The 25,515-nt window shown below is 49.7% G+C and overlaps 2 protein-coding genes across 27 annotated transcripts in view; both read right to left on the bottom strand.

The window, feature by feature from the left end:
• Positions 1–2,752: 2,752 nt before the first annotated feature.
• Positions 2,753–9,280, bottom strand: STAC3 (SH3 and cysteine rich domain 3). Of its 6 annotated transcripts, XM_058557855.1 has the most exons (12): positions 9,199–9,280; positions 8,413–8,479; positions 7,876–8,140; positions 7,537–7,634; positions 7,253–7,325; positions 6,260–6,357; positions 4,385–4,451; positions 4,150–4,199; positions 3,845–3,930; positions 3,606–3,657; positions 3,380–3,517; positions 2,753–3,203 (listed from the first exon to the last, which is right to left on the bottom strand). In XM_058557855.1, exons 2-12 carry the CDS (start codon positions 8,476–8,478, stop codon positions 3,105–3,107), a joined length of 1,092 nt encoding a protein of 363 aa, XP_058413838.1. In that variant the 5' UTR covers position 8,479; positions 9,199–9,280; the 3' UTR covers positions 2,753–3,104. The 6 variants fall into 6 exon arrangements, with proteins under 6 accessions (XP_058413838.1, XP_058413836.1, XP_058413839.1 ...); XM_058557853.1 differs by lacking the exons at positions 8,413–8,479; positions 9,199–9,280 and having other exon boundaries at positions 7,876–8,398; XM_058557856.1 differs by lacking the exons at positions 3,380–3,517; positions 8,413–8,479; positions 9,199–9,280 and having other exon boundaries at positions 7,876–8,398.
• Positions 9,281–9,310: 30 nt separating this feature from the next.
• The window catches only part of R3HDM2 (R3H domain containing 2), a 137,788-nt gene continuing 121,583 nt past the window's right edge, over positions 9,311–25,515 (bottom strand). For 17 of the 21 annotated variants that reach the window (XM_058557834.1, XM_058557833.1, XM_058557841.1 and 14 more), the window contains 10 exons: positions 24,097–24,339; positions 23,628–23,754; positions 23,219–23,379; positions 22,334–22,488; positions 21,074–21,174; positions 15,483–15,652; positions 14,936–15,083; positions 13,684–13,781; positions 13,246–13,330; positions 11,352–12,354 (listed from right to left, as the gene is read on the bottom strand). In XM_058557834.1, coding sequence (XP_058413817.1) covers positions 12,014–12,354; positions 13,246–13,330; positions 13,684–13,781; positions 14,936–15,083; positions 15,483–15,652; positions 21,074–21,174; positions 22,334–22,488; positions 23,219–23,379; positions 23,628–23,754; positions 24,097–24,339 — 1,629 coding nt within the window. In that variant the 3' untranslated portion in view covers positions 11,352–12,013. Of the gene's footprint in view, positions 9,400–10,279; positions 12,355–13,245; positions 13,331–13,683; positions 13,782–14,935; positions 15,084–15,482; positions 15,653–21,073; positions 21,175–22,333; positions 22,489–23,218; positions 23,380–23,627; positions 23,755–24,096; positions 24,340–25,515 lie in introns of those variants that run through there. The other 4 variants (XR_009222527.1, XR_009222526.1, XM_058557846.1 and 1 more) reach the window with 4 other exon arrangements.

Here is a 25,515-nt window from a genome sequence, read left to right as displayed (position 1 = left end):
CCCACACATCGGGCACCCCCAGGAGAGGAAAACACACAGACTCGTAGACACAGCAAAGCACCTATGCACATCTAGACACCCAGGGACTTAGGGAGACAAAAATCATAGAGTTTGGGGGTTGGGCAGAATGGGGACAAGACCGACAGATACACACTCAGGGGCACAGACACACACCAGGGGCACACATACCAGGGGAACATATATCAACACATACACCTCACCTGGGCTTCTGATAGATACACTTCACATACTCGGGGCACAGACACACATACTACACACCAGGGGCATAGACACCCATAATCCCCAGGGGCACATAGAGACACCCCTCACCCTCACACATTCAGAGGTTCACACCCACACATATGCAGGAGCTGCTGCCTGTGCCCTGAGGTGGTAGAGTGTAGCAGCAAGGTCGCTGGAGTCCTGGAAGCAGCCCTTGTTAGTCTAGCTATCTAATGAGGTCCTGGTGAAAGGAGGCACCTGGGGCTGTGGACCCTGTACCCTGCTTGACTGCCTGCAAGCTTCCTTCCGTGGACCCCAAGGCCAGTGGTGGACCTTGGGCCATTCTGGCCACAGCCAACCCAGCCAGCCCATACCAAGCTGGCCCCAACCTGAGCAGCTGGGGAGAAGAGAGGGAGCCATAAAGGGACATTGGCGGCTGCATAGGGAGACTCCCAGGATCCCCAACATAGCCACCAGGCAGGAGCGGAAGAGAGGGTCACTCTGTCTCCCCCTCATCTCCAGTGCTGCCCAATCTTCCGACTTCAAGGGGCACTTTCTTTGCTAAGAGTAGGGTGGGTGCTTGGGAGGGATAGGGTGTGGGTCGTGTCCTGGACCCTGGTAACCCCAGCCCCTCCTCCTCTGGTCTGTTTTCAATTCAGTCCGCTGCTTGGCCCAGACTTATGACCTTTGCAGCACGAGGCAGCATCATCCATCACCCAGGCGGGGGCTTGCGGGAGTAGGGGGCGTTGGGGGCTCACACTGGGTCCCTGGCGCTTCCACCTCCCTCTCCTGCGACCTGCTTTCTGCCGGCAGGCCAGGGCTCCACCGGCGGGCAAGTACTGGGGGGAGGGCGACTGGGCCTTGTGTCCCCACCCCTGGCACCCCACCACCCATCGTTCTAGCTCGGTACAGCCGGCCTCCCCGCTCCTCCCGCCCTCCCTCTCTCGGGCCCTTTGCTTAATTTCCTATTAACTGCTGATAAATCCAATTAAACCACCGCTCTAATTAGGGACAGCTGCCGGCTCGGCTAGGCGGGGGAGGGAGGGGGTGCCCCCCGAGTGTAGGGGGGAAGAACAGCCTTTCTCTCTGCTTCTCGGTACCCCCACACTAGCATCGCCGCCCAATGAGCCAGTAAATTGGTTTTACTTCAGCATTGTGGGGGGCCCGCTCGAGGATCTCGGGGGGCTCTGGTTTTGAGTCCCTCAGATCGCTTGATGAAGAGATGAGACCCGAGCCCTAGCCGTCCCTCCCCCACCCCACATTCATGGTAGGAGGATCCCGAGGAGGGATGGGGGTAAAAGGCTTGATTTGTGTGGTGGTGGAGGGGGCCCGTGATCTGCTCCTATTCCAGCCCAAGCGTGATGAAAGGGGCGCTGCCTGAGCCTTCGTTTATGACCCCGCCGCCGCCCCCAGGCGTATGGGACAGTCAAGGGCAAAGGGAACGGAAACCGAACCCAGTTCTGCAGAGAGTCTTCTTGTGTGCTTCCCTACCCCCACCACACTTCAGTCTTCTGGAAGGGAGGGGGGGCGCTCCCGTCCCGGGCCCTCCTCTTCCCCAGCCCAGCTGAGCCTCTGCCCTCCCCCCGCCAGCAGCAGATGGTGCCCGGGCTCCCGCTGCCAACCTTGCTAGGCGGTGCCAACCTCAGGCCTGGCAGACAACGGGCAGAAGAGGATCTCCTGGCTGACCAGGCTGGCCCTCCCCCATCCGCCAGCAAGCTCAAGAACCCCCGCCGGCCCCACTCCAGCGACCACCCCGGGCTGCCTCTTACTGGTCCGCCCCCAAGTCCCCAAACTCCTTGTCTCCTTCAGTTCCCTTCCCACACCTTCCCGCTCCCGGCCACCTGCCACCCTGACCAGGGCTGGCATATTTGCATATTTACATATGCAAATAATAATATTTGCATACGACGCGCCGCAGCGGGGGTCTCCGCCTGAGCCCGTTAGCTGTCTGCCCCGCGCCCTCTTGCTCGGTACCTGTCGCAAAGGGCTGGGGCGGGGGCCGCGCGACAGGGGTTAGGCCCCCCGGCCTCGCCCGCTCGGTTCCCGGAGGACTTGAGGAAGTGTTGCCATGGAGACGGCACGCACCCCACCCCCTCCAGGCCCAGGGTCTCGGGCTTGGTGTCTCTGGCTCGCTGCTCTCCCCGCCACTCCCGCCCCGCGCCCCGTCCCTGGCTCTCCAACCGAGATCTTGCATCGCCCCCTGGCGGCTCAGCCCGGCACTGAGCCAGGTTCCGAAATGGAAGTAGCTGCCCGCGGCTAAAGCGCCAGGAGCTAGAGGGACCTATCCTGCTACTGGATCCAGCTCCCGGGCTCAGGGGCGCGGGGGCGATGACACCAGTCCGACTCCCCTTTCTTCATTGATGACAGAGGCCTCGCCTGGCGGACGCACTTGTCTCCCACCTCCCACCAGCCTCAGCCCAGGTAGGTCTCGGGTTACCGGATGGTAGTGAGGTGAGCCGGCTGGGGAGGACTCCCCACCCCTTCGTAGGCCCTCTCCTCCCTCTCCCCTTGGCCCCCAGTTAAAGAGCAAACTTTTCTAACTTTTGTCAAAACTTTAATAAATTGGCAACGTTCCACAGTTCGCCTCCCACCCTCCGGGGGCGCCTCCTGGTGGAGACGCGTTCTTCTTTTCCCAGCTCTCAAAAGCTGGGCCTCAGGGGTCGCGGGAGAGGCTGCTCTGGGCACCAGGCATCCGACGCCCTCGGCCGGGGGAGGGGGCGGGAACCAGTCCCTCCTCGGAAGCCCGGTCACGCTCGGACGGGCCTTCCCACCCCTCCGCCAGCCAGCTGTGCACGTAGCTGCTTCCGCCCCTTTCCTCCCCACCCTCTACTGGGCCTGCCCAGAATGCGGCGTGGGTCTCTCGCCAGCAGGCGCCCGCACGCCTAGATCTCCTCCAGGAAGTCGGTGGGGAACAGTCCCACCTTGCGGCCGGTGTAGACCTTGACGTAGCCGCCGGCTTCATCTCCCTTCTGCACCACGATCTAGAGGTTAAAGGATTAGAGAGGAGAGGAATCAAGGGAAAACGTAAAAGAGGTGAGCCACGGAGCCCGGAGTTGTGGAGGCCCATTCTAGTCCCATTAATGGGTTAAGATCTGCAAAGAGTGTGGTTTGCACAGGAGCCTTCGGGCCTGGGGTTGGGTTGGGGCACCAGAGCTACCTGGTCCTTCTTGAGAGTGATCTGCCCTATCTCGCGGTTCCCCACGAAGGATCTCGTTACGCGGTGCACACGCTCTCCAGCCCGGACTCGAATGATAAAGTTTGGAGGGAAAAATCCGACCTTCTCCCCTATTTTCCCCTAGAGGAGATGGTAGGGAGAATCGATCTCTCATCTCAGGTCCTAAACTCAACCCACGGCCCACCCTAGCCTCAGCCATTTCTCTTACCCGCCACCACTCCTCATTGGAGTCATCGATGACTGTGATCTTCTCTCCAGGCCTGGGAGAGGAAGGAAGGGGCCTCTGAGATTTAGGGGCCTTACTCACACATCCGGTCCCTTGGCTGTGCCAGGTCCAGCCCCAATAGGCTCCCAGCCCTGAGTCCCCCCTTTTCCTTTCCCAGAGTGAGCTGGGCTCTCCCTTCTCCACTCCCAGTACACCCCCACCCCAATCCTAAGGCCTCTCACGGGAAATCCAGATCGTCCTTCTCCAGGGCTTTGAACCGATAGAGAGCCACAAAGTAATGAGACTGCTGGAAGCCAGGCTGCTTGTGCTGGGGGTGAAAGGGAGTGATGAGTGTCAGGGCTCCTCTGTCCCACAGTGAGGGACAGGAGTCCAAGGCAGGGGCATTGTGTGTGTGAGGTGGTGGAGAAGGCAGGTGAAGGGTGATGGAACCCATGGAGTAAGTGTGAGCTTCCGCTGAGGCTGGGAATGGTGTTAGACCTGGGTTGGGGAGAGGACTGGGGCCCCTGCAGGGAGAGAGGATTCTCACTTTGTCATCAGGTGTCTTCTTTTCAGCTTTCTTATCCCCTTCAGGGTTTCCTGGGAGCAGAAACACAGACAGATTGTCTCTGGCTCCTGGAGAGTAGCCCTCATTCTCTGACTCTTCTGTTGCAGGGCCTCTTTTATCTCCAAACCTGACATGTCCTTTGGCCCTCCATCCCCTGCGCCACAGCTGAGCCCCTAACCCTACTCTATCTCTATGGGTGGAGGTGGGTGTTACTTACTGTCCTGGGATTTGCCTTCCTCTGGTCTGGCAGACTCTGGCTCCTCTTCCATCATGGCTGCTATAGGCTGGAGAGGGCACCAGAGTTAGGAAGATGCTGTCTTGGGAACCCATGCTTGCCCTGGCTCTCCAGTCAGGCCAGAGAACTATAGAATAATAGGATCTCAGGGTTGGAAGGGGCCTTGGAGGAAATATCTAGTCAACCACTTGCCTAATGCAGGGACTTCCTCTAAAACATCCTGGCAGTGGGCCACCCACATTATGCTTGAATGTAGCTAATGACAGGGAGCTCACTACCTTGCAAAGGAAGCCCATGCAATTTGGGGGCAATTCCCTATGTTAGGCCTATGTCAGTCTCCCTGTAACTTTTTGTTATGGGTCCTGATTTGCCCCCTGGAGCAATACAGAACAAATATAGTCCCTTTAAAGATCTGAGGACCAGCTAACATGTCCTTCCTGCCTTTTCTTCTCTAATCATTCTCAGTCTCTTCAAATCACCCCCCAATCCCGATTCCATGTCCTTTACTATAATACCTGCCCTTAACATAGTCCAGTGTGTAAGAGAAAAATTTTCTCTTAAAACAGCACCGTTTTTATAACTCCCTTAAGAGAATAGAGCCTGAGTATGCTAGCCTTTCTGGAAGCATCCAGATCACATCGCTAGTGCCTTATAAGTCATAGTTCACGCCACAGAAATCCCAAATTTGCATTCAACCTCCCTTTTAACTACTTTGAGGCCAGATCTCTAGTTTTTTTGTGTGTGCAGTTGATTTTTTTTCTGATCTAAGACAGACATATACATTTTTCCTTACAAAATTTCAAATAATTAGTTCTCGGCCTTTCTTCTAGTCTAAAATTTCTGAATATATTATTCAGTGTGTAAGTTTTCCCTCTTAGGTTTCCCACAAACTTACTGGATATACCATTTATATCTTTTTTTTTTTCTTTTTTGTGAGGAAGATCAGCCCTGAGCTAACATCCATGCCAATCCTCCTCTTTTTGCTGAGGAAGACTGGCCCTGGGCTAACATCTGTGCCAGCATGGCCTGACAAGTGGTGCATCAGTGTGTGCCCGGGATCCGAACCCGGATCACCAGCGGCGGAGCTCATGCACTTAACTGCTACGCCACAGGGCCAGCCCCTGGATATACCATTTATATCTTCATTTGCATCAGTGAGAAAAATTTCCATAGGTGGGACCAAGGACCGAATCATGTTATAAGGCATCAGAAATCTCCCTCTCACTGGACACTTCCTAAAGGACCAGGATCCTTTGGTTACTGTCATGCAACCAATTTTAGGAATCCATCCAACTGTAACCATTATCCACATTGGTCCATCTGGTTGTACAGAAAAATACAAGGATACACTAACAAATTCCTTGCTGAACTGAGTGCAAGTCTATGGCATTACTGATCTAGTAACCCTATTACAAAAGGAAGTAAAGTTGCTCTTGGCCACTAGCTTTGTGCCTCAGTTTCCTTATCTATAGGAAATGGGTCAGACCAGATGATCTTCATGGACCCTTGCATGGCTCTAAAATTCTCTGATTACGTGGCATGGCAAGTTCTCTTTCCCAAATCCAAAAGCATTGCTCTTGTCTCTGGTGCCCAGCAATGCCAGGGGCCTGGGGCCTAGGCTTCAGTTTGTTGGTGGTTAATCTGACAATTTCAGAAGGGAGTTCCTGGAGAAAACACACTATGGCAGGAGTTGTTAACCTGAGGCCCTCTAAAATTGCACACAAAAATGTATCTGTTGGGTTATGTGCAATTTTAGAGGGAGAGGATCCCTAGCTTCTGTCAGCTTTCCAGAGAGGAGGGAGGACCTGCTCCACAGGGTCTCTGGAAGGGACCTCAGTAGGAAGGTATGGTGCTCACATTCTTCTTATCTGCCTGTCCCTTCTTCCGTTCCTTGTTTGCCATGATCACCCCAGTGCGCAGGGTTTCAAACACAGGGTCATTGCGATTGGCAGCAGCTAGCGGGAATGGGAAAAGAAAGAAGACATTACTGCGGAGGCAGAGAAAGGCTTGAAGGAAAGAGAGACCTCCTAAGTAAGGGAGAGGTGGGACTGAGCAGATAGACATGCATGCATGTGCGCATGTTTGTGTAGGATTAGGGAAGGGTCAGCTGGGCTACCTAGGTCATCAATCTATAAAGAGCTCTAAAAATATCCCTGGAAATGTAATGTGATAGAGAAAAATGTTTACCAGCACTCCTTCTAGGCAGAGCATTATATGATGTTGGAAAGACAGCTTTGCTAACATGCTGCTTGGGAGTTGGGGAATCCTCAGAATCACTATTCTCCTTCTAAGGAGAGTGGTCTTTTAACTGCTGGCTTTTGTTCTGCTGAGTGGCATGTGTAAGCGGGGATGCTAACACCGGTGGGTTCTTCTTTTTCCACCCATGCTCCTCACAGAGTTCAGCCTCTCCTCCAAATAAATCTTGAGAAATTGTCAATGAATACTTTTTGAAGGGTTGCCAAATTATGAATCTGCCCAGGATGCTCACAGCTCTTGGTCTGGCTTTGAGTTTGGCATTATTCTGTAACCAGGATGTAGAGAGTCTAAAATCCTTGTTCTTGCTTAGAAATGGTTTCATATATGAAGAGCACAGATTTTGAAGTTAGGCAGATGAAGGTTTCAGTCTTGGCTCTGTCTCTTGTTATCTGTGTGAAGCCCTAGCTAAATCTTATCTCCCTCAGCTATAAAATGGGAATATTGACTGCATCCAAGATGGCTAAAAGTTTAGCTTGAGAGACAATCTTGTGAAATAGGATCTTTCTGTTTCAGAATTTGCTTCCAAATCTAAAGGTGGTGCTGACACGGTCTCTAGGCTTGCCCGTTCCCTCAGGTCCCATAGGGGGCACTTACAGAGATCTTTGACACAAGCGTACTGCTGGTTGCTGTAGAGTGGGGAGCTATAGGCCCGATGGAAACCAGGGGGCTGTAGGAGGGGATGGGAGAAAACATTAGAGATAGCAAGGAAGGGCCCAGAACCCATCTCTCCCATGAGTGCTCACCTCTTCTTAGAGTAAGAGATGGGCTGAGAAAGAAGCAGCAGGGAAATGGACGGGATGACTTGAGGAGGGACTGGCAAGAGGGTAGCTGGCAACACGCCCCTCCCTTCTACTTTCTTGCTCCCAAGGTCTACTCACGATCTTCCCGAAGCACCTCTGCATTTCCACGTAGGACTGACAGTGTTCGTGGATGTTAGTTTTGCAGTTCTTGCAGCGAAGCCCAAATTTGTTGTTGACTTGGGAGAGGGGAGAATGTTTGGGTGAGGTCCCTGAGCTCCCTTCCCTCATGCCACAGCTGCTCCTCGAGCTCTTAGTCCCTTTTCTGTCTGGGAGCCAACATTCTCAGTCTCTAATAGTATTTTCTTAAAGCCAAAATCATGCCAAAGCCTGTCTGTGATACAAATACCCCTCTCCTAAACTCTGTCCCCGCCCCCTGCCTTCGACATCACACTCTCTCCACTTCCCTTCAAGACTCACGCACAATCATCCGGGCACAGACATCACAGAACTTGGGCTTCTTGAAGAAATGATCTTTGAATTTGTGGGGCTTATCATTGACAAGCTTAGGAGGTTCTGGGGGTGGCTCCTCCTCCTCCTCTTCCTCCTCCTCTTCCTCATAGATGTAGTAGATGGGCCCAGCCCCAGCTCCCACTGCCTCCCCATTAGCCTGGGGCTCTGGGGGCAGCTCCATCTCCTTTGTCACTGTGGACTCCTTCCTGAATAACTGCTTCAGCCGCTGTAGCTGAGGGAGGCAGGGAAGGAGGGAAGGAAACCCAATGTTAAAAGAACTGTCATGCTTTCTAGAGGAGGTAAGGTGGAAGCTGACTAGACATTTTTCTAGCCTCGGGCAAGGGGCACAGCCCAGCATTGGGGGGTATTGGGGGCTGCAGGTGCTGGCTAGCATTCTAACAATAAATGAGTCACATACTAGTGAGATCAACTCAAGCGCTTTTCATCAAGGGTTGCCATGGCTTCCCAGCTCCCCACAGCTGGTGGTCAGAGGCCCAGACTCACCCCACTTTGCCGAGTCTCTGCTGGGAAGGGGGGCTTAGGGGACTCCAGCACCTCCTTCTCTGTCATCCTGCAAGAGGTCAGACCCCACTATGAAATGTCACCTCTGCCTGCCATTCTTCCCTCCCTATTCCTGTCCCTCACAGTAGGGTGGTCCTTGAAGAGGAGGCTTCAGGGGAAATTTGGTTAAACAGGGATCCTTTCACAGGCTTATGAACAGAAAGTTTCCACGGAAGTCCAGAGAAAAGCCCAACAGACTCAAGAACTTCCCAACCAGTTCCTCAAACTGATACCCATCCTTCCACCCTGAGGGACAACCCGAGTTTACAGCCCCAACACAGTGCTCAAGTCTGTACGGTTTAGGGCATTTCCTACAGGTACTTTGTGTGCAGTAGAGACATGACATACACCTTCCCAGATCCCCTTTCTTCAGCAAGTTTAATGTGTGTGTCCATAGCATGCATGATGGGATGGGCTGGGGACATTTGTTCTCCCCTCTTTCTTGAGCCCCAGGGGCCCAGTGCTTAGTTCCCAGCCTGCCTCAGCCCTCAGCTATTTTAAGTTTTCAGAGTAATATGAGCCTTTCCTTCCCTTACTACTCCATTACCTTGACCCCACCCCCACCCCACCTTCCAATCCTAACTCTTGTTCTGGAGTAGAATAATAAATTTCACTCCTAAAACCCAAACTACTCACAGAGGAGGAGAGAAATAAGCTGAACAGACTACGGATTGGGGAAGCTGGGGTAAGCAGTCCTGGAAATGGGAAGAGGATGACAAGGCAACTTACGTTTGGGATTCCCTAGTCAGTCCAGAGTCTGTGGAGGGAGGAGGGAGCACCTGGGGTCTTGATGGTGGTGCTGGGGGAGGACTGGTCTTCTTCCTTGGGGGCTAAGCCCCCCCACTACCCTGTGTACTCACACCAGCTACCCAGACGGTATTTGTAGACCTCTTAGCCTCTCGCCTTGGTGTCAGAGCTGAAATGACAGGGCTGGAGCAAAGTGGACAGCTGAGTGACACAGCTGACACAGAGAAATTGGACACGGGGTGGCCTGGGCAGGGCTGGACCCTAAGTCCTCCCATCCCCCAGAGCTGCTGTTCCCTGGTTTTTCATCCACAGTGTGTAGGTCAGTAACGGCTAAATTCAGGAAGGGACGGTGTTCATGCTGCATCCTCATTTGGGTGATTTTAGATGAAGGAAGGTAGTCATCTAAAATTCTACCCTCTCTGGACCTACTTTAGGAACCTCTCAGCCATTGTCTTCATGTGGCCATGTATTTTTATACTCTCAAGCATCAATCTAGCCTCAAACTTTTAGGAAGGGAAGGGCTGGGGACGGGTGAAGACAGGGAAATTTGCATTCTCAGAGCTCTCCTATCAGCCAGAGGAGACTGCTCTCCTATCCGTGGTGGCTGGAGGGGCAACTTGCTGCCATCCTGTAAGGGAGTGAGGAACATGTAGTACCGCTTTGTTCCCTCCAGCTGCCCCCAGAGACATCTTTCCCCGGATTCCTCTAAAATCTTGTCCTCAGGGTGAAGGGAATTCTAAGAGTTACTAAAAAAAGCCAGGCTGGGACTTCCATCTGAGGGGTTCTGGGGGGGTGAGGGTCTAACAATCACGTAGAGATGGTCCTCTTAACATTGGACAGAAGGCAAGAGCTGCCACATGGGGAGTTATCATCTGTAAGTAATGTCTCCTTCCCCATGAGAACTGCAGACTCGACTCTTGGAGGTAGGAGGGCCAAGCCTCACACTTCCTAAATCACTTTGGTTCTGATTCCATCGCCCTCCTCTGATGCCCCAGGTATACGAACTGCTGGGTCAGTGAGATATCTGGCATTCTTATCTCACAGGGATGCAGCCTTCCCCTACCCTGGGCTGCGACATGGCTGAAAGAGGAGGTACTCCATCTCAGAGGAGAGCGATTTGGAGCTGGTACTGTAGTGCTGCTTTATGCCTTGTATCTGTAAGAAGTAAAGGATTACATTGCAGGTTGGGTCAGACAAGCTTCAGAAGGGACTGGCTAGAGATGCGGCTACCCAGACCCAAGAGATTTCCAGGGCAAGGTGCTCGGTCATTTCTACCACTGCTCTTTTTTCTCTTTAAGGAGTGGGTGAGATTGAAAAGGGGCTGCTTGGAGGTTCTGGGTCTACAGGTTCTTTAACGGCCCTGGTCTGACCCTCTGCACAACAGGGCTAGCTTTAAGAAGCCTCAGAGTGAGGAAAAGCTCCATCTTGCAAGCAAGTGACTTCTGCTCTTCACCATTCTTCAGCTGCATAGGCCACGGACCGCTGAGCACGCCTGGATAACATGGCATCTTGGCACTGCAAGTTCAATTGATGTAGCTTTTATTGTAAGAAACATCTACCTCTGTTCCTACCAGGTAAAACTCAATCCTCTGGCTTTAGGATTAAAGAAAGGCCCAAGTCCTCCATCCCTGAAGAGTTTTCAGAAGATTAGAGGGACAGGTATGAGGCAGCATCTCAACTCATTTCTGGACCTCACTCACCCCTCCCCAGCTCAGCCATGAGGGCCCTAAATGAGTATCACAGACTTAACAGAGTGGAAGGAATCTTAGAGGTCACCCAGTCAGTCCAAGTCTTTTATTGTACTGATAAAGGAGTCAGAGGTCCAGAAAGGAAAAGTGACGTGCCTGATGAACCACAGTTAGTGGCTGAGTTGGGAGAGCCCAGAACCCAAGGTCCCATTAGAGACCCAGCCATCTATCAGAATATTATGTGCAAGGAGGAGGAAGGGACACAGGGAACAGTGTTAGGAAGATATGTGTGCATATGCTAGGGAAAGCCATCCCAACCCACATCAAATCCCTCCAACAGCTGTGGGGCTGTACCTACCCAGGACCTCCAACCCCCACCCACACCAGGGCGGCAAGAGAGAAACAGGGACTGACGTCAAGTGACAGATTTTTTTTTTTTTTTTATATTTAAAAACAAAATCAACCTCTCCCCAGATAACCCCCCCAAACAAAAAATCAGATTAAATAAATTTACAGTGAATATACCCAGCAAACATCTGTATGTGCAATTAAATACTGTGTCTGTTACTGCGGCACGAACCTCAAACAAACAATATACAAGTGTTCTGTGGGGGGGAGGCCCAAGTTTTTAACTCTGTGGGGTTTAGGGAGACAAGATGGGGGAAGTGAGAGAAAGGGGAAATCAATTTCATTTTTCTTAATTCTGTCCATATAAATATATTCGTAAAGACCAAAAAAGAAAAGGGAGCTTGGGATGGTACAGAAATAGGAGAAGAGGGGAGTGTGGGACCCTCCCAATTCTACCTGACCAAAAATATGAAATAAATTAATTTCACGGTGGGCAAAGAGATAAAAAAATGACAGAAGAGGATGGGAAGGAGAGGGAAGCAGAGGGGGGCCAACCAGAGAAAAAGAGGGGACCCATGACAGGGGAGCAAGGAGCCCAGTGCCATTGTGAGGGTCTCTGATCCCATCTTCATCTCTCCTGCCTTAGGCTCCAGTTTAGTGTCTGTCACCTTACTTTCTGCCTCTGTCTGTGGTCTGTCAGGATGCCTCAACTCTCCAACCTGCCTCCACCCCCACCAGGCCAGTCCCTTCCCCTCCTCCGTTTATTGGGAGCTGGCTCGCTCCAGGATCCTCAGGTCATAGTTCTTTTTGGCCACTCGAAGTTTGAAGCGACTCACAGAGTTGTTGAGGCGAAGGGAGGCATTTTGAGCAGCCAGGGGGCTGGGGAACACAGCCACGATGGTGTACAAGGCAGCGAGGTCCGCGTGGCGGCCGTTCTCGGCAGTCCCACTGTTGTCCCCCCCACCCCCGCCAGGCAGCCCCTGAGCATCCTTGAGCCACTGGATCTTGGCGCCGGACATGGCAAGCTGAGTGAAGAGTTTGTCCGCCTCTGTACGGGTGATGCCCTCAGGGAGATCTGTCACCTCCAGCACCCGCCCCAGGACTGGAAGGGGAGGAGAGAGGACATGGTTGTGAGAGGTGCAAAGCAGGGAGGACTGGACAGCGGCTGGCTGACCAAGGCTGTATACAGTGTCCTCAAAAGCCTGGCTTTTCCCACTCAGCCCTTTCCTCCCTCCCCAAATCAGCCCAACCCCCCACCATCCACACTCTGATCATGGCAACTAGGAGAAACAAAGGAACCTTTCTCTTCTCCTAGACCAGAGATGCAGGCAAGAAGAGCCTGGAAATCAGAATCCCAGATTTAAGATCTGGAGACCTATGCCTCAGTTCTCTCACAGGGAGCCATTACTGTGAAAGAAGTGTGGCTTTTGCTGATGTTCTTTCACAAAGTCAATAGCCCAACCTGAAATATGTTCCATTGTTCCCTTCTCAAAGGCTGGACCAAATAGATTCCTCTTTCTTATCACCTAGGGAAGTCAGTTTCCCTTCCTTTCCTTGTTTAGCAAACTGCTCCAAATAGGGGAAACCCGAGAGATCTCGTATGCCTAGCATGAAAGGCCTGCAGGAGGAGAGTCCCTCCCCCACACATTCTTGTCAAGCTTCTCCTAAAAATTGGGTCTAGGACTACCAAAGGCAGACATCCTGGATTAGGCTCGGGACCACTCTCACCAGACTCTCTCTTAATGACAGGCTCAGCAACCCCCATCATTGTGTTACTCCCCATTTTTACCATCATATTCCAGGACCTGGAGTGGCTTGGTAAGGAGAATGGAGATACTTTACTTCTCCAGCTTCTCCTTGCTCTTGAGAACAAAAGGGTCCCATTTCTACTCCCCACCCTAAGCTGTTAGCTTTTCCCACCGGTCCTGGGCTGGTAATGCAGGGCTGGAGGGGTGAACACCTTCTCTTAGGGATTCAGCATCCTGTCACTCACCAACATCTGTTGTCCCCAGGTCAGTGGAGGCAGATTTGAGTGCTTGTCTCTTGCTCCGGTTTCCATGCTTCAATCCACTCTGTCCCTTCAACATTTCAAAGATAACTCTCATCCCCGGTAAACAACACTGACTGACTTGAATCCCAATGTCTATCTGTGAGATTAAGGAGCAGCACCCAACCTGAGGACCCCACCCCATCAGGCAGTCAGATTGGCCAGAAAGTGGCCACTAAGAAGCAAAAGGCCCCTCCCTCTTGGCACTGGGGTCAGGTGGGAGGAATGAGTACGGGAGTGGGGTAAGGCCCCCCCAACTCTGTCCATTCTCTCTATGTTGTCTCCTTTGTCCACCCAGCTGGTTGAGGTGGGTGGCTCAGAGATGGGGGCCTGGACGAGAAGGGGGGTTCTGGTGGCCCTAAGGCTGATGGTGGACACCCTTACCTGGTGCACCGTGTAAGATGACTGGCCATGGAGCAAGGGAGGGCAGATGGACAGATTGTACTGTAATGGCTGGCCTAAGAGGGAGTAGCGCCCATCACCTAGGGAGGAGGAGCAGATGGTTTTCTGGGAGTTTGACCTTCATGGTAAGACTTTTATGAGTCTTCAAGGGGCTTTGGAGATGGACAGCAACAATGCATACTATTCCTATTTTTTCTATGATAGGAGTGCCCATGTGACTGACTAAATTGTCTCTCTTCCTAAACCCCCTGGCTCTCAGCTGTATCTCAGACAAATGGGGCTCTTAGGTTCCCTTACCCTTGAAGAAGGGCTCTGTCTATTGTAGATAAAAGGCCCTGGAGGAAACCTCAGACCCTTATGAATGTCTTTTATTTCTTATATAGATTCTCCCTACCCCAAAGCCAGGGCTAAAGTTTCTGAGTCACAGGAGAGGCAATACAGTGTAGTGGATAAAAGCACAGACTTGGAGCCAGACTGCCTAGGTTCAAATCCTGGCTGTTACTGGAAATGGGATGTTGGGTGTGTTTTCTCCTCACTAGTGTTGCTGGGAAGGTTAAATGAATATAAGACACGTATAGCATTAATAGCAATGCCTGGTACATATTAAGCACCATAAGTGTTACCTATTATTATTGATAAATATTATATTTCAGGGCACTTTAAAGTTTTAAAACCATATTCTCATCTTATTTTTATACTGCTTATGATAGCCAAGGCAGAAAGCAGATAAGATTATTCCTATCTTATGTGTGATTAACCCCCTTTTATAGATTAGGAAACTGAGGTCTGGTTCCGAGTTTAAGTGACATGCTCAACATCACAAAGCTAGTTAGTGGTGGAACTAGAACTTGAACCCAAGTCTTTTAACCCAAATCCCTCTTCTAAAACCACACTGTTTCTGACACAGCCCCATATTCCCAGCCCTCAGACTCATTACTGATGGGTTCAACTCTTTGGTTCGTTGGAAAGTTCAGTGAACTTCTTTTCCCTGGCTCATAACCCCCTCCTTACTTGGTAGTAAATACTAAATATGTAAAGGAGGCCTGGAGTAAGTTAACTATGGGCAGCACTAAAGAAGGGCAGGCGTCCTTGGCCTAAACAGGGACGTTAAAGGAAGAGCTGTCTCCTAGAGGTGGATGACCAACCACACTGCTGCTACCCTCTCGATCTCCCCATTTGGGAATGGATGTGAAGGGTGAATTTGACAGCAGCCAGCCCTAATCTAACCCCTTACCCTGTGCTGGACCCCCAGGCCGAGGGAACTGTGTGAGGACGGGAAGGGGACTGAGTCCTGTGCAGACACTGCTGAGGCTGGTGACAGGAGAGGGTGCTGGAGACTGGGTAGGAGATGTGACGGGGCTGTTGCTCATTTGTGTGTTGGCCTGTGGGAGAGAGGAGCACACATATATAAACACCAAACATTACCCTCTGGTTATTCCTGTGGCTTGGCTTAAATTCATCCCCCTTAGGAAACTTCTCTTGCTGAACTCTGCCAAAGTCAGACTGCTCCTTCAAAATGCCCCTTTAGTCCCTAATTAATTTGTATTATTAGCCACTTTTTGACATACTGTTTTAAGTATTCTCTTAGCATTTTCAAATGTGTGTCCCTTAGATCTTAGGTTCCTTGAAAGAAGACACTCTTCTCTATTTCTTGTGTTTCTCCCCAGAAAGTGCCCAGGGAAAGATATGTAAAAGAGGCTGGTCAGTCAAGGGCAAAGATCACTCCCTGAGAAGAATCTGATCACCTCCTAGCCAAGACAAAGCTGGGTTGCAGGACTCACCTGGGGGCTACTGTCAGGATTGTACAGGTCTCCAGGTTTCTGCCCCCGCTGGTCCATGCTGTAATATTTACAGTGACTCCACTGGACCATGGATGGGTTCTGGGGGGGCTGGGGTCCATTAGGGACATTCAGCTGCATGACCACCACACCTGGTCCAGAAGGTGACACTCCTGAGTGGCAGGAAGAAAGCAGTTGGTTGTGAATTCAAACTATATTTTGGTCTTCCAGCTAACCCTGAGTGGGACAGCCAGTAAGCAAATCCACCCACTCACCTCAGGGTCACTTAAATTGTGTCCTGCTAGGAATCTGAGATAGTTGCTGATTTATTTTCTGACTTCTTCTCCCCAAATCAGTGGAAGTTTGAGTGGAAGGGACAGAAGTCCCAGATGCCAATGCTACCCTGGCCTTCACCTGGTGAGGGGTACTTTGGTATGCTCGGCAGAAAACTACTCCATTCTGTCAAAGTTGGGTATTACCAAATGCCCAGGTCAGACTGCTCAGAAGCCCACGCATGGTAAAGGTCCCAGTCTGGGCCTTGGGCTAGGGATGCTGGCATATGCAGCTTTTTCTGGTAATGGCTGCAGATTAAGTTGGTGATCTCCGGTTGTTCTGGAGAAGATGAATGTCCATAGCTTCACTAAGCCAGACTTAGGAAGCACTTCTTGGGCAGGGGTGGGGTGAGCTGGGAACATTTCAAGCAAAAGAAACGGCAGAGAGATGGATGTCATATTCAGGAAATGACAAATAATTCAAGGTGCTAAGGCACAGGGGCTGTGTGGGGGAAGTAGGAGATGAGACGTGTACTTGTGTTTTCAATATATACTATGTGCCAGCTCCTCTGCTGGGCACTGGGTGTATAATAGATAAGAGCTGGTCCCTGCCCTCATGAACGGACAGTCTACTAGGGAGTCAGACAGTACGCACATAGTTGGTGTCAGAGTCTGAAGCACATTCTGGTAAGGGTCTCTATCCTGTAGGTGTTGGCAATAGGACTTGTGCTTTAGAGAGCTAACTCAAGTGGCTGAATGTAAGATGGCTGGAAGGAGGCTGAGACTAGCAGCAGGAAGACCATTAGGAAGCTACGGAAACAGAACAAGGAGGTTCTGAATTAGAGCCGTGACAGCAGGAATGGAGTGGGAGGGTCAGACCCTCAGAAGGTTTCACTGACAGGTTCAGGTGACTGACTGCGATCCTGAGGTTTTAGCACAGGCAACCAGGCATAGCCTTGCCCTCTCACAGGCTCGGGGAAGAAAAGGGCTCAACAAGGAAGAACATTAAGTCCTGAATCTTCCTCATGGCGAAAAGCCAGGTAAGGGGTCAGGGAGAAGCAGTTTGATGGACAGTCCCTGCTGGGAGGGATGGGTAGGAGCTCTGCTTCCCCACAGGGGACTGTCCAGTGTGAGGGTTTGCTCTTGACCTCCCAAGCTATATTTCTGTTGAGGGATATGCTGAGTTCATGTGTGTGTGGTGGTAGAGAAATGGGACTGGGGGTTGCTAGCTTGAAAACGCACTGCAATGCTGCTACTTGCACGGCTCGGTGCTCTGGGGCTGCCACTGCTGCAGCCATCACATTGCTTGCTGTGACGGGAAATGTTGCAGCCTCTGCCCTGGGCACCAGTCATGCTGGCAAGTGAGCATGATTGCTTTTCTCAGGTAGCATTGGTCAAGGGAAAGGAAAAGAAACAGCAGGAGGCCTGAGAAAGCAGCTCAGGAGACACAGCATCTATCGTATCCTATTCCCTAGTCAATCCGTGGCCCCCACACTCTAGGGTTCATCTAATCAGAGAGCACAAATATTCAGAGTCACAGGCTCGCATGTCCCCATCCCCTGCCAAGGGGGACAGGGTATTCATCAGCACTGCTTGTAGAAGGGCCACGGGAAGATTGCACGGTTGTGGAGGGTCATGCATTTAACTCCCCCTCATGCTGGTTCCTCTGGGCCTGTTATTTCCCCATCCTAAGAGCCACACCTGCTCCAACATTCTCTACCAACAAAATTGCAATTGACCTTATTCAAACACCTCATTGCCACCTGAGGGGGCCAAGACAAAAATAATCAAATCTACAGCTTTTCTAGAAGGCAGCTCATAACCTGAGCGTAATGCCCTGGACCAGGAAAGGGTGGGAGATGTGTGAGTGTGTAGGGTGTGGCATAAGCAATTCGGTGGAAGCTCTAATACCAGCATGTAGCCATAAGGAGCTATTAGGGGGCTCGAGGGGAGGGGAAAGAGAACAAAGTCCTCGTATTATTTTCTCTGATCCCAACAAAAACAAAGCCAGGGTTCTCAGTTGCAGCCTCAGTCCTGAGCTCCTCCCCACACGGAGTCCTCCCCCGCTGGTCTGCAGCATTGTTCCTTCACAGCTGAGGACACAACACTGTTCTGCTGATGAGCTGATGCTTATGCTTCTCTTCCTAAAGCCAAAAGCAGGTGGCATCCGTTAGCAGCTGAACTGTCACTACTTCTTAATAGACATGGCAGTAAAAAAAAAAAAAAAAAAAAACCCACCCCACTGCCCAGTGACAGCACTTCCATATAATCAGGTTGAGGGAAGGAGCCTGGGTTGGAGTGGGAAGGGGGGAAAAGGGGTTGAATAAGGAAATCAATTTCAGCTTGAAAGCTCTGAAAGGAGAGAGGACGTGTGAATGGCTTTTTAAGTGGCATCATTAAACCCGGGCAGAAAGGTCGATTGGGCAGAGCAAACCGCATAAATACAAACAGATGACATTTATGTCTGGCAGAATTGGTTTTTGTTGAGTTTTTTTTTAAATCACTGAGGTAGAAGACTGATAAGGCTTTTTCCTTACCACTAGGAATCAAATCTATGGAAAAGAATGTCTAGAGAAATAAAATCCACAGGCATCTTTCCCAAATTACAGGATAGAATGCAACAGTATCTTGGTCTTTTCCCCTTTTTTGGTGGGGGGAGGGATATCTTCAGGGAGTGGGAAAGAAAAAGAGTTAGTCTCAGCTTTGGAAACCCCTCAGCTACAAAATGAGCCAGTAAGTATGTGAGAGGCTATTTCTGTATGTACCTCACTCTGGCCATGCTGCTGTGTCACTGTGAGTTGGGAGTCTGTGTATAGGTATCACTGCCATTTCATGTCTCTGTGTGTCTTTCTCAGACTAGCATCCCTGCAGAAACCTCAAGGGACCTGCAAGCCATCATTTTAGTGGGAAAAAAAGTGTTTCCTGGGGTTACAGTTATGTCTGATATCATCGTGGAATAATTAAGGTCCAGGCCTAGGAGTGAACTGGGAAACTACAAAAATGTATTAATAAACCAGAACAGTTGTTCCAGGAACAGCCAATCCTAATCCCTGCCTTTATTTTTGGAAAAGTGACCATGTTGTTACATGGGAGAAGGGCGGGTGACTGTCCTCTGAAGGTGACATAGCAGCCCTTGTGAGCTATGCTGGCCTTCTATCTTCCCAGTAAAGGGTGAACTGGAAAGGAAGACAGAAGCAGCACTTATTTCTTTTCTTCCACTTCCTCTTAGATTTCCATAAGCAGGGACTGAAGACTTTAAAAATCAATGGTATGGTGAATATGGTCTCTTAGATGACATGGTGGAACAGAAGGTCCCATTATCTAGGAAAAGTACAAGGGGTCAGTCAGAAGCCTAGGATCAATCAGGGTAGCTAAGAAGAAAGGAAATACAACAGAAAATTCCAAAGAAGCGAGGGAAGTAGACGATGAAGAGGGTTTCCTCCATTTCTATTGATTTGGTAAGAGCCTAGATTATGTCCTTCCAACCCCAGCCCAGATCTCTATTGCTGCCAACTTTCAGAACAACAGCTGTTTCAGTTGACTTAACCCAGCACTGGGTCCAGAGTAGGTAATAAAAAATTCTTTTCACTTGGTTTGTTTCTGATTCAAAGACCTTGTATTTGAAGATGAAGAGATACAACCACAGAAACCCAATAGATATACTGATATACCACTAATGACACACACAAAAATGTACATACAAGTATACCCATATGCACCACACACACTTATTTTAACAAACAGGAGAGAAAATGCCCTGCGGTACCAAGCACCACCACAGGCTACAGTGGTTCTTGGAGCTGGTTTCTACAATTTCCATACTCTACTGGGAATTTCAAGGTCAAGTGCCCCTGGCAGACACTAGGAGAAGCAGCTAGAGAGACCAATAATGTAATAAAGGGTAAGGGCTATTCAACTTAAAACCTCTCAGCCTGTGGGAGATCTATGTTTGGTCTGGATGAAGGCAGAAGTCATTGCTCCTTGGAAGTAAGAATTTATCATGTCTTATGAGCAAGATTAATTTTGGAATCCACTCTACAGCATCTAACAGAGTGCAAAAAATCTTACGTGAAAAATATTCCATTTCTAAAATGGGGAAAACTGGCAAAATACCTCCCTCTCACCAGAAGAGGGCACTCCAACATTCCTACAGTAGTGCGGAATGGGGATGGTTGGAGATAACATTGAGACCTCCTCCCCTCCAGAATCCCTGAAGTTTCTTCAACTGCAGTGTAATGCTATGTTAGGATGGGGCTAAAGGGAAACAAACTTGGTATGTTGGAGCTCTTGGCAAAAGCGGACAGTGAGAGACTGCAAGGCTTAAGTCCATTCAGCTGGATAGCTGGCCCCTCCAAAGAGGGCCTGTAGCTGTTTAATATGAGATCCATTTATTTCCCACTGAGGGAAAGGAACCGAGTACAGAAACCTGATATTGAGGATGTAGCATGGGTTATGGAAAGTCAAAAGACCCAAATTCAAATTCTAGGATTGTGACCTTAGGCAAGTCATTTATCCTCTTTGAGTCTTAAATTTCCTCTTCATGAAGTTGTGGTGAGAATTAGAATGACACAATGTTATGTGAGCATATACAAAAAATTGCCTCACAAATCTAAGATATGGCTTAAAAAGCATTTTTTCAGCCTCCCCCGTACTCCCAAGAGAAAAGAAAAGCTGTCTATTGGAAGAATGAGTGCAAGAGACAGAGGGAAGCACTTGTGTTTCAAAGGCATGTGAGTGGTGAGTGGAATGCTGAATTCAGGAAAAAAAAAAAAAAAAAAAAAGAATAAGAAAGGAAGAAAACAAGGAATTCAGTCAGAGATTTGGCTTCCCAAGGATAGGGATGGGGCAACCAACCTCACCTCTCTTGAAAGGTCAATTTTAGCACCCCTGGAAAACACCAGCCAGGACTTTGGTCTTTCCTTGTGATGGGGTCACAGTCAGGGACAGAGCCAATGCCTGAATTCTCTCTGCCCTTCCCAGCTCTAGAGCACAAGTCCTACAGCAGTGTTTGCTCTTACCAGTGCCCAAGACCCCCAATTCTCTCTCTTTTTTTTTTTTTGGTGAGGAAGATTAGCCCTGAGCTAACATCTGTCACCAATCCTCCCCTTTTTGCTGAGGAAGACTAGCCCTAGGCTAACATCCGTGCCCATCTTCCTCTACTTCATATGTGGGACACCTGCCACAGCATAGCTTGATATGTGGTGCGTAGCTCTGCGCCCAGGATCTGAACCCACGAACCCCGGACCGCCGAAGCGGAGCATGCAAACTCAACCACTACGCCACCAGGCCAGCCCCTAGACCCCCAATTCTTTATCCTCTTACCTGAGTACTGCTGTGGCATCTGTGGTGGACTGCAGGGAGAGGGAGACTGAGGCATCTGGTACTGCTCAGAGCCAGGAGGTTGCAGAAACCCCACAGAAGGGCTGGGGAGGTGGAGAAGAGAGGAGTGGTAAAGCAGCAGAGGAAGGAACACAGCTCCTGGCAAACAGCTGCTGCTCCCTGCGCCTCCCCTGTGGGAAGCAGAGGCAGCTCCAAGCCATTCCCAGACCAATTTGCCGTGCAATTTCTAAAATCACTCATCAGTTCAAAGTTAATTATATATATTTGTACTTGATCATCTTTCAATTAGGAAGCTGCTAATCAGTGCTACAGATGGAATGTTAGTGACACATGCTCTTCCCAACAGTGTGAAAACACCAGACACATACACGTGCATACATGTGCGCACGCACACACACATTCTGAGAAACACAACAGAAACAGACAAAAAGAATGCCAGACACAGACACACAGTGCTAGAGAGAGACGGGTAAAAAAGAGCTAAGGAGATGTGTAATTTAGGATGTTTACACAATGGCAAACACAGTCCTCTAAAGACAAATGAGGAAGAATCCCCACAAAACTCAAGACAACATGGAGAAATACATAAAAAAAGATAGAAATAAACATATACACACTGAGAGAGACAGACAGAAATATATACAAGTAGGCCCAGACTTGAGTTCTAGTTCCAGCCGTGCTTCTAACTAGCTGTGTGACTTTGGGTAAGTTTCTTAACATCGCTAGCTGGAATTTCTTCATTTATAAAAGAAGGGAGAAATATAAAACAAGGGGAGTGGACTAGATATTTCTAAGGTGACTTCTACCTCTAAAATTCTAATAGCTATGACCTATACTATGATACATATAAATAGACATACAGAAATAGACCATCTGAGATTCATACATGGATACAGAGGTACATAGAAAAATTTACAAATATATACTCCAAATTGCTTCTTTTAATGATGAGCAGTCTCTATCCCATAGTTCTTAATCCCACTGATTAGAAAAACAAAAAATGGGGGGAATTATAAAGCCTCTGTTTCTGAAGCAGGATTTTTTTCTGCTGATGAGCTCTTAGGCAAATGTCAAATCTACCAAGAGAAATGGAGAATGAACTCCCTCGTATTTTACCTGCTTTAAGGCAGCACCGGCATCTTTACCCCTGCCTTTCTTTTCTTAGGACAGTGGAAACAAAACCATGGTGCAACAGTTGCTGAAGGTCTATGGGAGATGAGCCCCAACTCAAGGAGTCCTCACCTCGTACCGTTCTGCTGAGCCGGCGGGATCATGCTGTAGTACACTGGAACGCCCCCTGCTGGGAGGCCACCTTGCACAGATTGGCTCGCAGGGACCAGCAGTGGTTGCTGGAAAGGCGGCTGGACCACATTTTGCGAGTCATTACCCACTGGGACCTGGGTGGAGACGAGAAGAGAACGACTACTCGTATTCCCAATGAGCTCATCCAGAGAACAGTCCAGTCATCACTAGACTAGGGCACTCTCCGTCTCCACCTCTTAGAGACTCCTCCGAGTCTCCTCATCTGCCTAAAAGAAACGCTTACAGAGCTCCCTCCACTTTCCTCTTCTCCAAACACCACCCTTGGGCACTTAACATAGAGGAAGGAGACTGATTTCCTTTAGATCCTACTTTTCTGGGCATTTACTCATTTGCGTGTCTGTATAAAGACCAAACTATCTACCTATCTACCTATCTATCTATATATCTATTTAGTGAGGAAGATCAGCCCTGTGCTAACATCTGCCAATCCTCCTCTTTTTGCCGAGGAAGACTGGCCCTGAGCTAACATCTGTGCCCATCTTTCTCCACTTTATATGGGACGCCGCCACAGTGTGGCTTGACAAGCGGTGCCTCCGGTGCGTGCCCAGATCTGAACCCAGGCCACCAGCAGCGGAGAGCGCGCACTTAACCGCTACGCCACTGGGCCGGCGCCCAAACAATTTAAATAAAGATTCTTCTCAGACTCTCTGGGCTTTCTCTCCGAGGAAAAAAATCTAAAAAATCTAAGGGGAATGTAAGTAATATTTTCATGCTGGAGTTGTCAGACTGGATGGCGTGGGAGGCTGTCCTCCTTTTCCTCATCCCCAGGACTGGGGGTTCCTTCCCAATGCAGAATGCACCCACTTGGTAAGAAGGCAGTGGAGTGTACTGAACCACCAGGCCTTGCATCTGGCCCCCCATGCTGCTCCTCTGGTTGCTGAGCAGGCCCTGGTTCTGTGGCTGCTGGACCCCAATCATGCCTTGGTAGGCTGCCTGCTGCTGGTTAGGCATCATGGGCTGTAAACCTAGGGATGGCAAGGCAGAGAAGACGTTAGCATGGTCTCAACAATGTTTAGGAGGTCACACTCTATCAGTCATTTCCCTTCTCCTATTTTACTTTTTCTTTTTCTGGAGACCCTGGGACCCTCTTTAGGACCCTAATCATTCCTGCCTTTTTTTTTTTTTTTCAAACGAGGAAGGTAAATTCCTCTCTCTTTGCTAGTCTCTGCCCTTCCCCTATCCACTGCCTTCTTACACCAACAGTTCCTCTTACCAGGCTGCTGGGATGGCTGAGGCAGCTGTTGACCACGTTGGGGGCTGTAGGCCACCGGGTGAGAGAGAGGTCGGTATTGCTGGTTGGAGTTAGGATACTGTCCAGGGGTATAGTAAGAAACCTGGATCTACGGTGAGAGTAAACAGATGTGAGAAGGTCTCTCAAATTCAGTCCCCAAATCCCCAAACTATTAAATGCATCAGGGTTGATGGCCAGAAATCTATAAATGGAAATATTTGGGACCTGCAATTGCAGCGTTAGTATACAAGTTTGAAACAGATCAGGAAGGTCTTGTGTTATATAGAAAGATGACTTTCTGACTAGAAAGCCAACTTTCAAGTGCAAGGTGGGGCAATAGAGGTGGGGGATAAATATTCCCTCTGGCGTGTCTAAACTAGAGGAAAAAAGAAGGATTATAATATTGGACAAACTGAATTAGTGATTTAAGCTGGGAGCCCGAGCCGCTCACCTGTTGAGGGGGCTGCATATAGCCCTGGGGTGGCAGGACTTGCTGAGTAGGTGGTGCATGGCTAGGGGTGGAATAGTTGGAAGTGGGGAGGGGCTGTCCTGTAGAAGCCATGATGAAGCTAGTCTGCTGAGGGTGCTGGGAGACGAGTGGGGGCTGGAAGAGAGCTGAGGATGGGTCAGCTGCTTCAGTAGAACCTTGGCGGCTAAGACTCATTTGTCCAAAGGGGTTGCTGAGGTCATCTGCCTGTTGGGAGAGTGAGGGACACTCAAGGACCGAGGTTGTATCAAGCCCCATGTCCTTGGCTTCAACACAGACAGACAGACAGAAATAGCAACCCTTTCTACAGCCTTCCTTACACCAATGTGGGAGACTCCTGCCTCTGTGCCCTGGGAGGTGCTTTTTAGCCCTAAGCCTCTGTCATATGGTGTTTTAAATTGCTATGAATTGAACAGCTGTTTGAAGCCCAACTCCAGAGCCAGTGTCCCTACCACATATGCGGTAACAGTACCTATCTGATTATGATCTTTATCAGAATTAGTCCTGGGGAGATGGGAGCAATGACACAACTTCTATATATAGAAAAAACAAGACAAACTAGTGGGTTAAAAAAAGACTATGTCTTTCCATTTCCTGTCTTCTTCATGCCTTCAACCATACAAAGAGCCCCTATGTTGCCATAAATCTCGTTTTTATAATAAAGGACCCAGATAACACCTTGAGTGGATCAGAGATGGCTTGGTTCACGTGGCTTCCCAGCTCTGCCAATGCAGTGGAAAGACTGGTGGGCTCCCACTCCTGCTGCTTATCTCCTTACTCCCTCTCTCGAGGTCATTTCCACCTCTGTTCTCTGACACTTGCCTAGAGTTCTCCTGTCCTTCAGAAAACACTTCCAATTCTCACCTCGGAAAGGAGGCCAGGGTGAGTGGCGAGCTAAAGGGCGAGACTGACTGGCTAGTCTGTAATTGCCTTCTCTCGCAGCCCTCTGCTCTAAGCAGCAAGAGTGATGGAGTTCCATCTCTCACTTATATGGTGATAGGTTAGAGTTTGTGAGCTCCCTCATCCTTTCTGCTCCCTGGATAGTAATCAACACACACACACACACACACACACACACACACACACAGAACAGAAGTTCTTTTGCAAAAGAAACTAATAGAAACAAAAGACAATGCTTTCCTGCGGTTTCACTTGATTTTCAGGGATCTGATCTCCTTGCTAGCTATTTTGCTACCTTAGTGGGCAGAAAGAGATGACAAGAGGACTGGATTGCAGATTATTTTGAGGTCCATGTTCCAGGACTTTTCAGAATGGAGATAAGAGGTGGGAGGAAAGAGGGGATTCTAGTGAAAAAGCCGACAGGCGTGATTAACACAAAATAAAAAAAATCAGGGCTCCTATAACCATGATGGAAGTTATCAA

The sequence above is a fragment of the Diceros bicornis genome, chromosome 17 (assembly GCF_020826845.1).
Source record: "Diceros bicornis minor isolate mBicDic1 chromosome 17, mDicBic1.mat.cur, whole genome shotgun sequence".
NCBI classification, from domain to species: Eukaryota; Metazoa; Chordata; class Mammalia; order Perissodactyla; family Rhinocerotidae; genus Diceros; species Diceros bicornis.
This window is presented reverse-complemented; position numbering and strand designations above follow the sequence as displayed.

What these genes read in the sequence shown, in the direction of transcription:
- STAC3 (XM_058557853.1), bottom strand. Translation starts at nt 8,302, where the DNA reads ATGCTAGCCAGCACCTGCAGCCCCCAATACCCCCCAATGCTGGGCTGT. An exon ending in AGAGGTGCTTCGGGAAGATC is followed by an intron (nt 7,326 to 7,536) that starts GTGAGTAGACCT and finishes CCCCTCCTACAG; the next exon opens with CCCCCTGGTTTCCATCGGGC. An exon ending in AAGGACGATCTGGATTTCCC is followed by an intron (nt 3,658 to 3,844) that starts GTGAGAGGCCTT and finishes TTCCTCTCCCAG; the next exon opens with GCCTGGAGAGAAGATCACAG.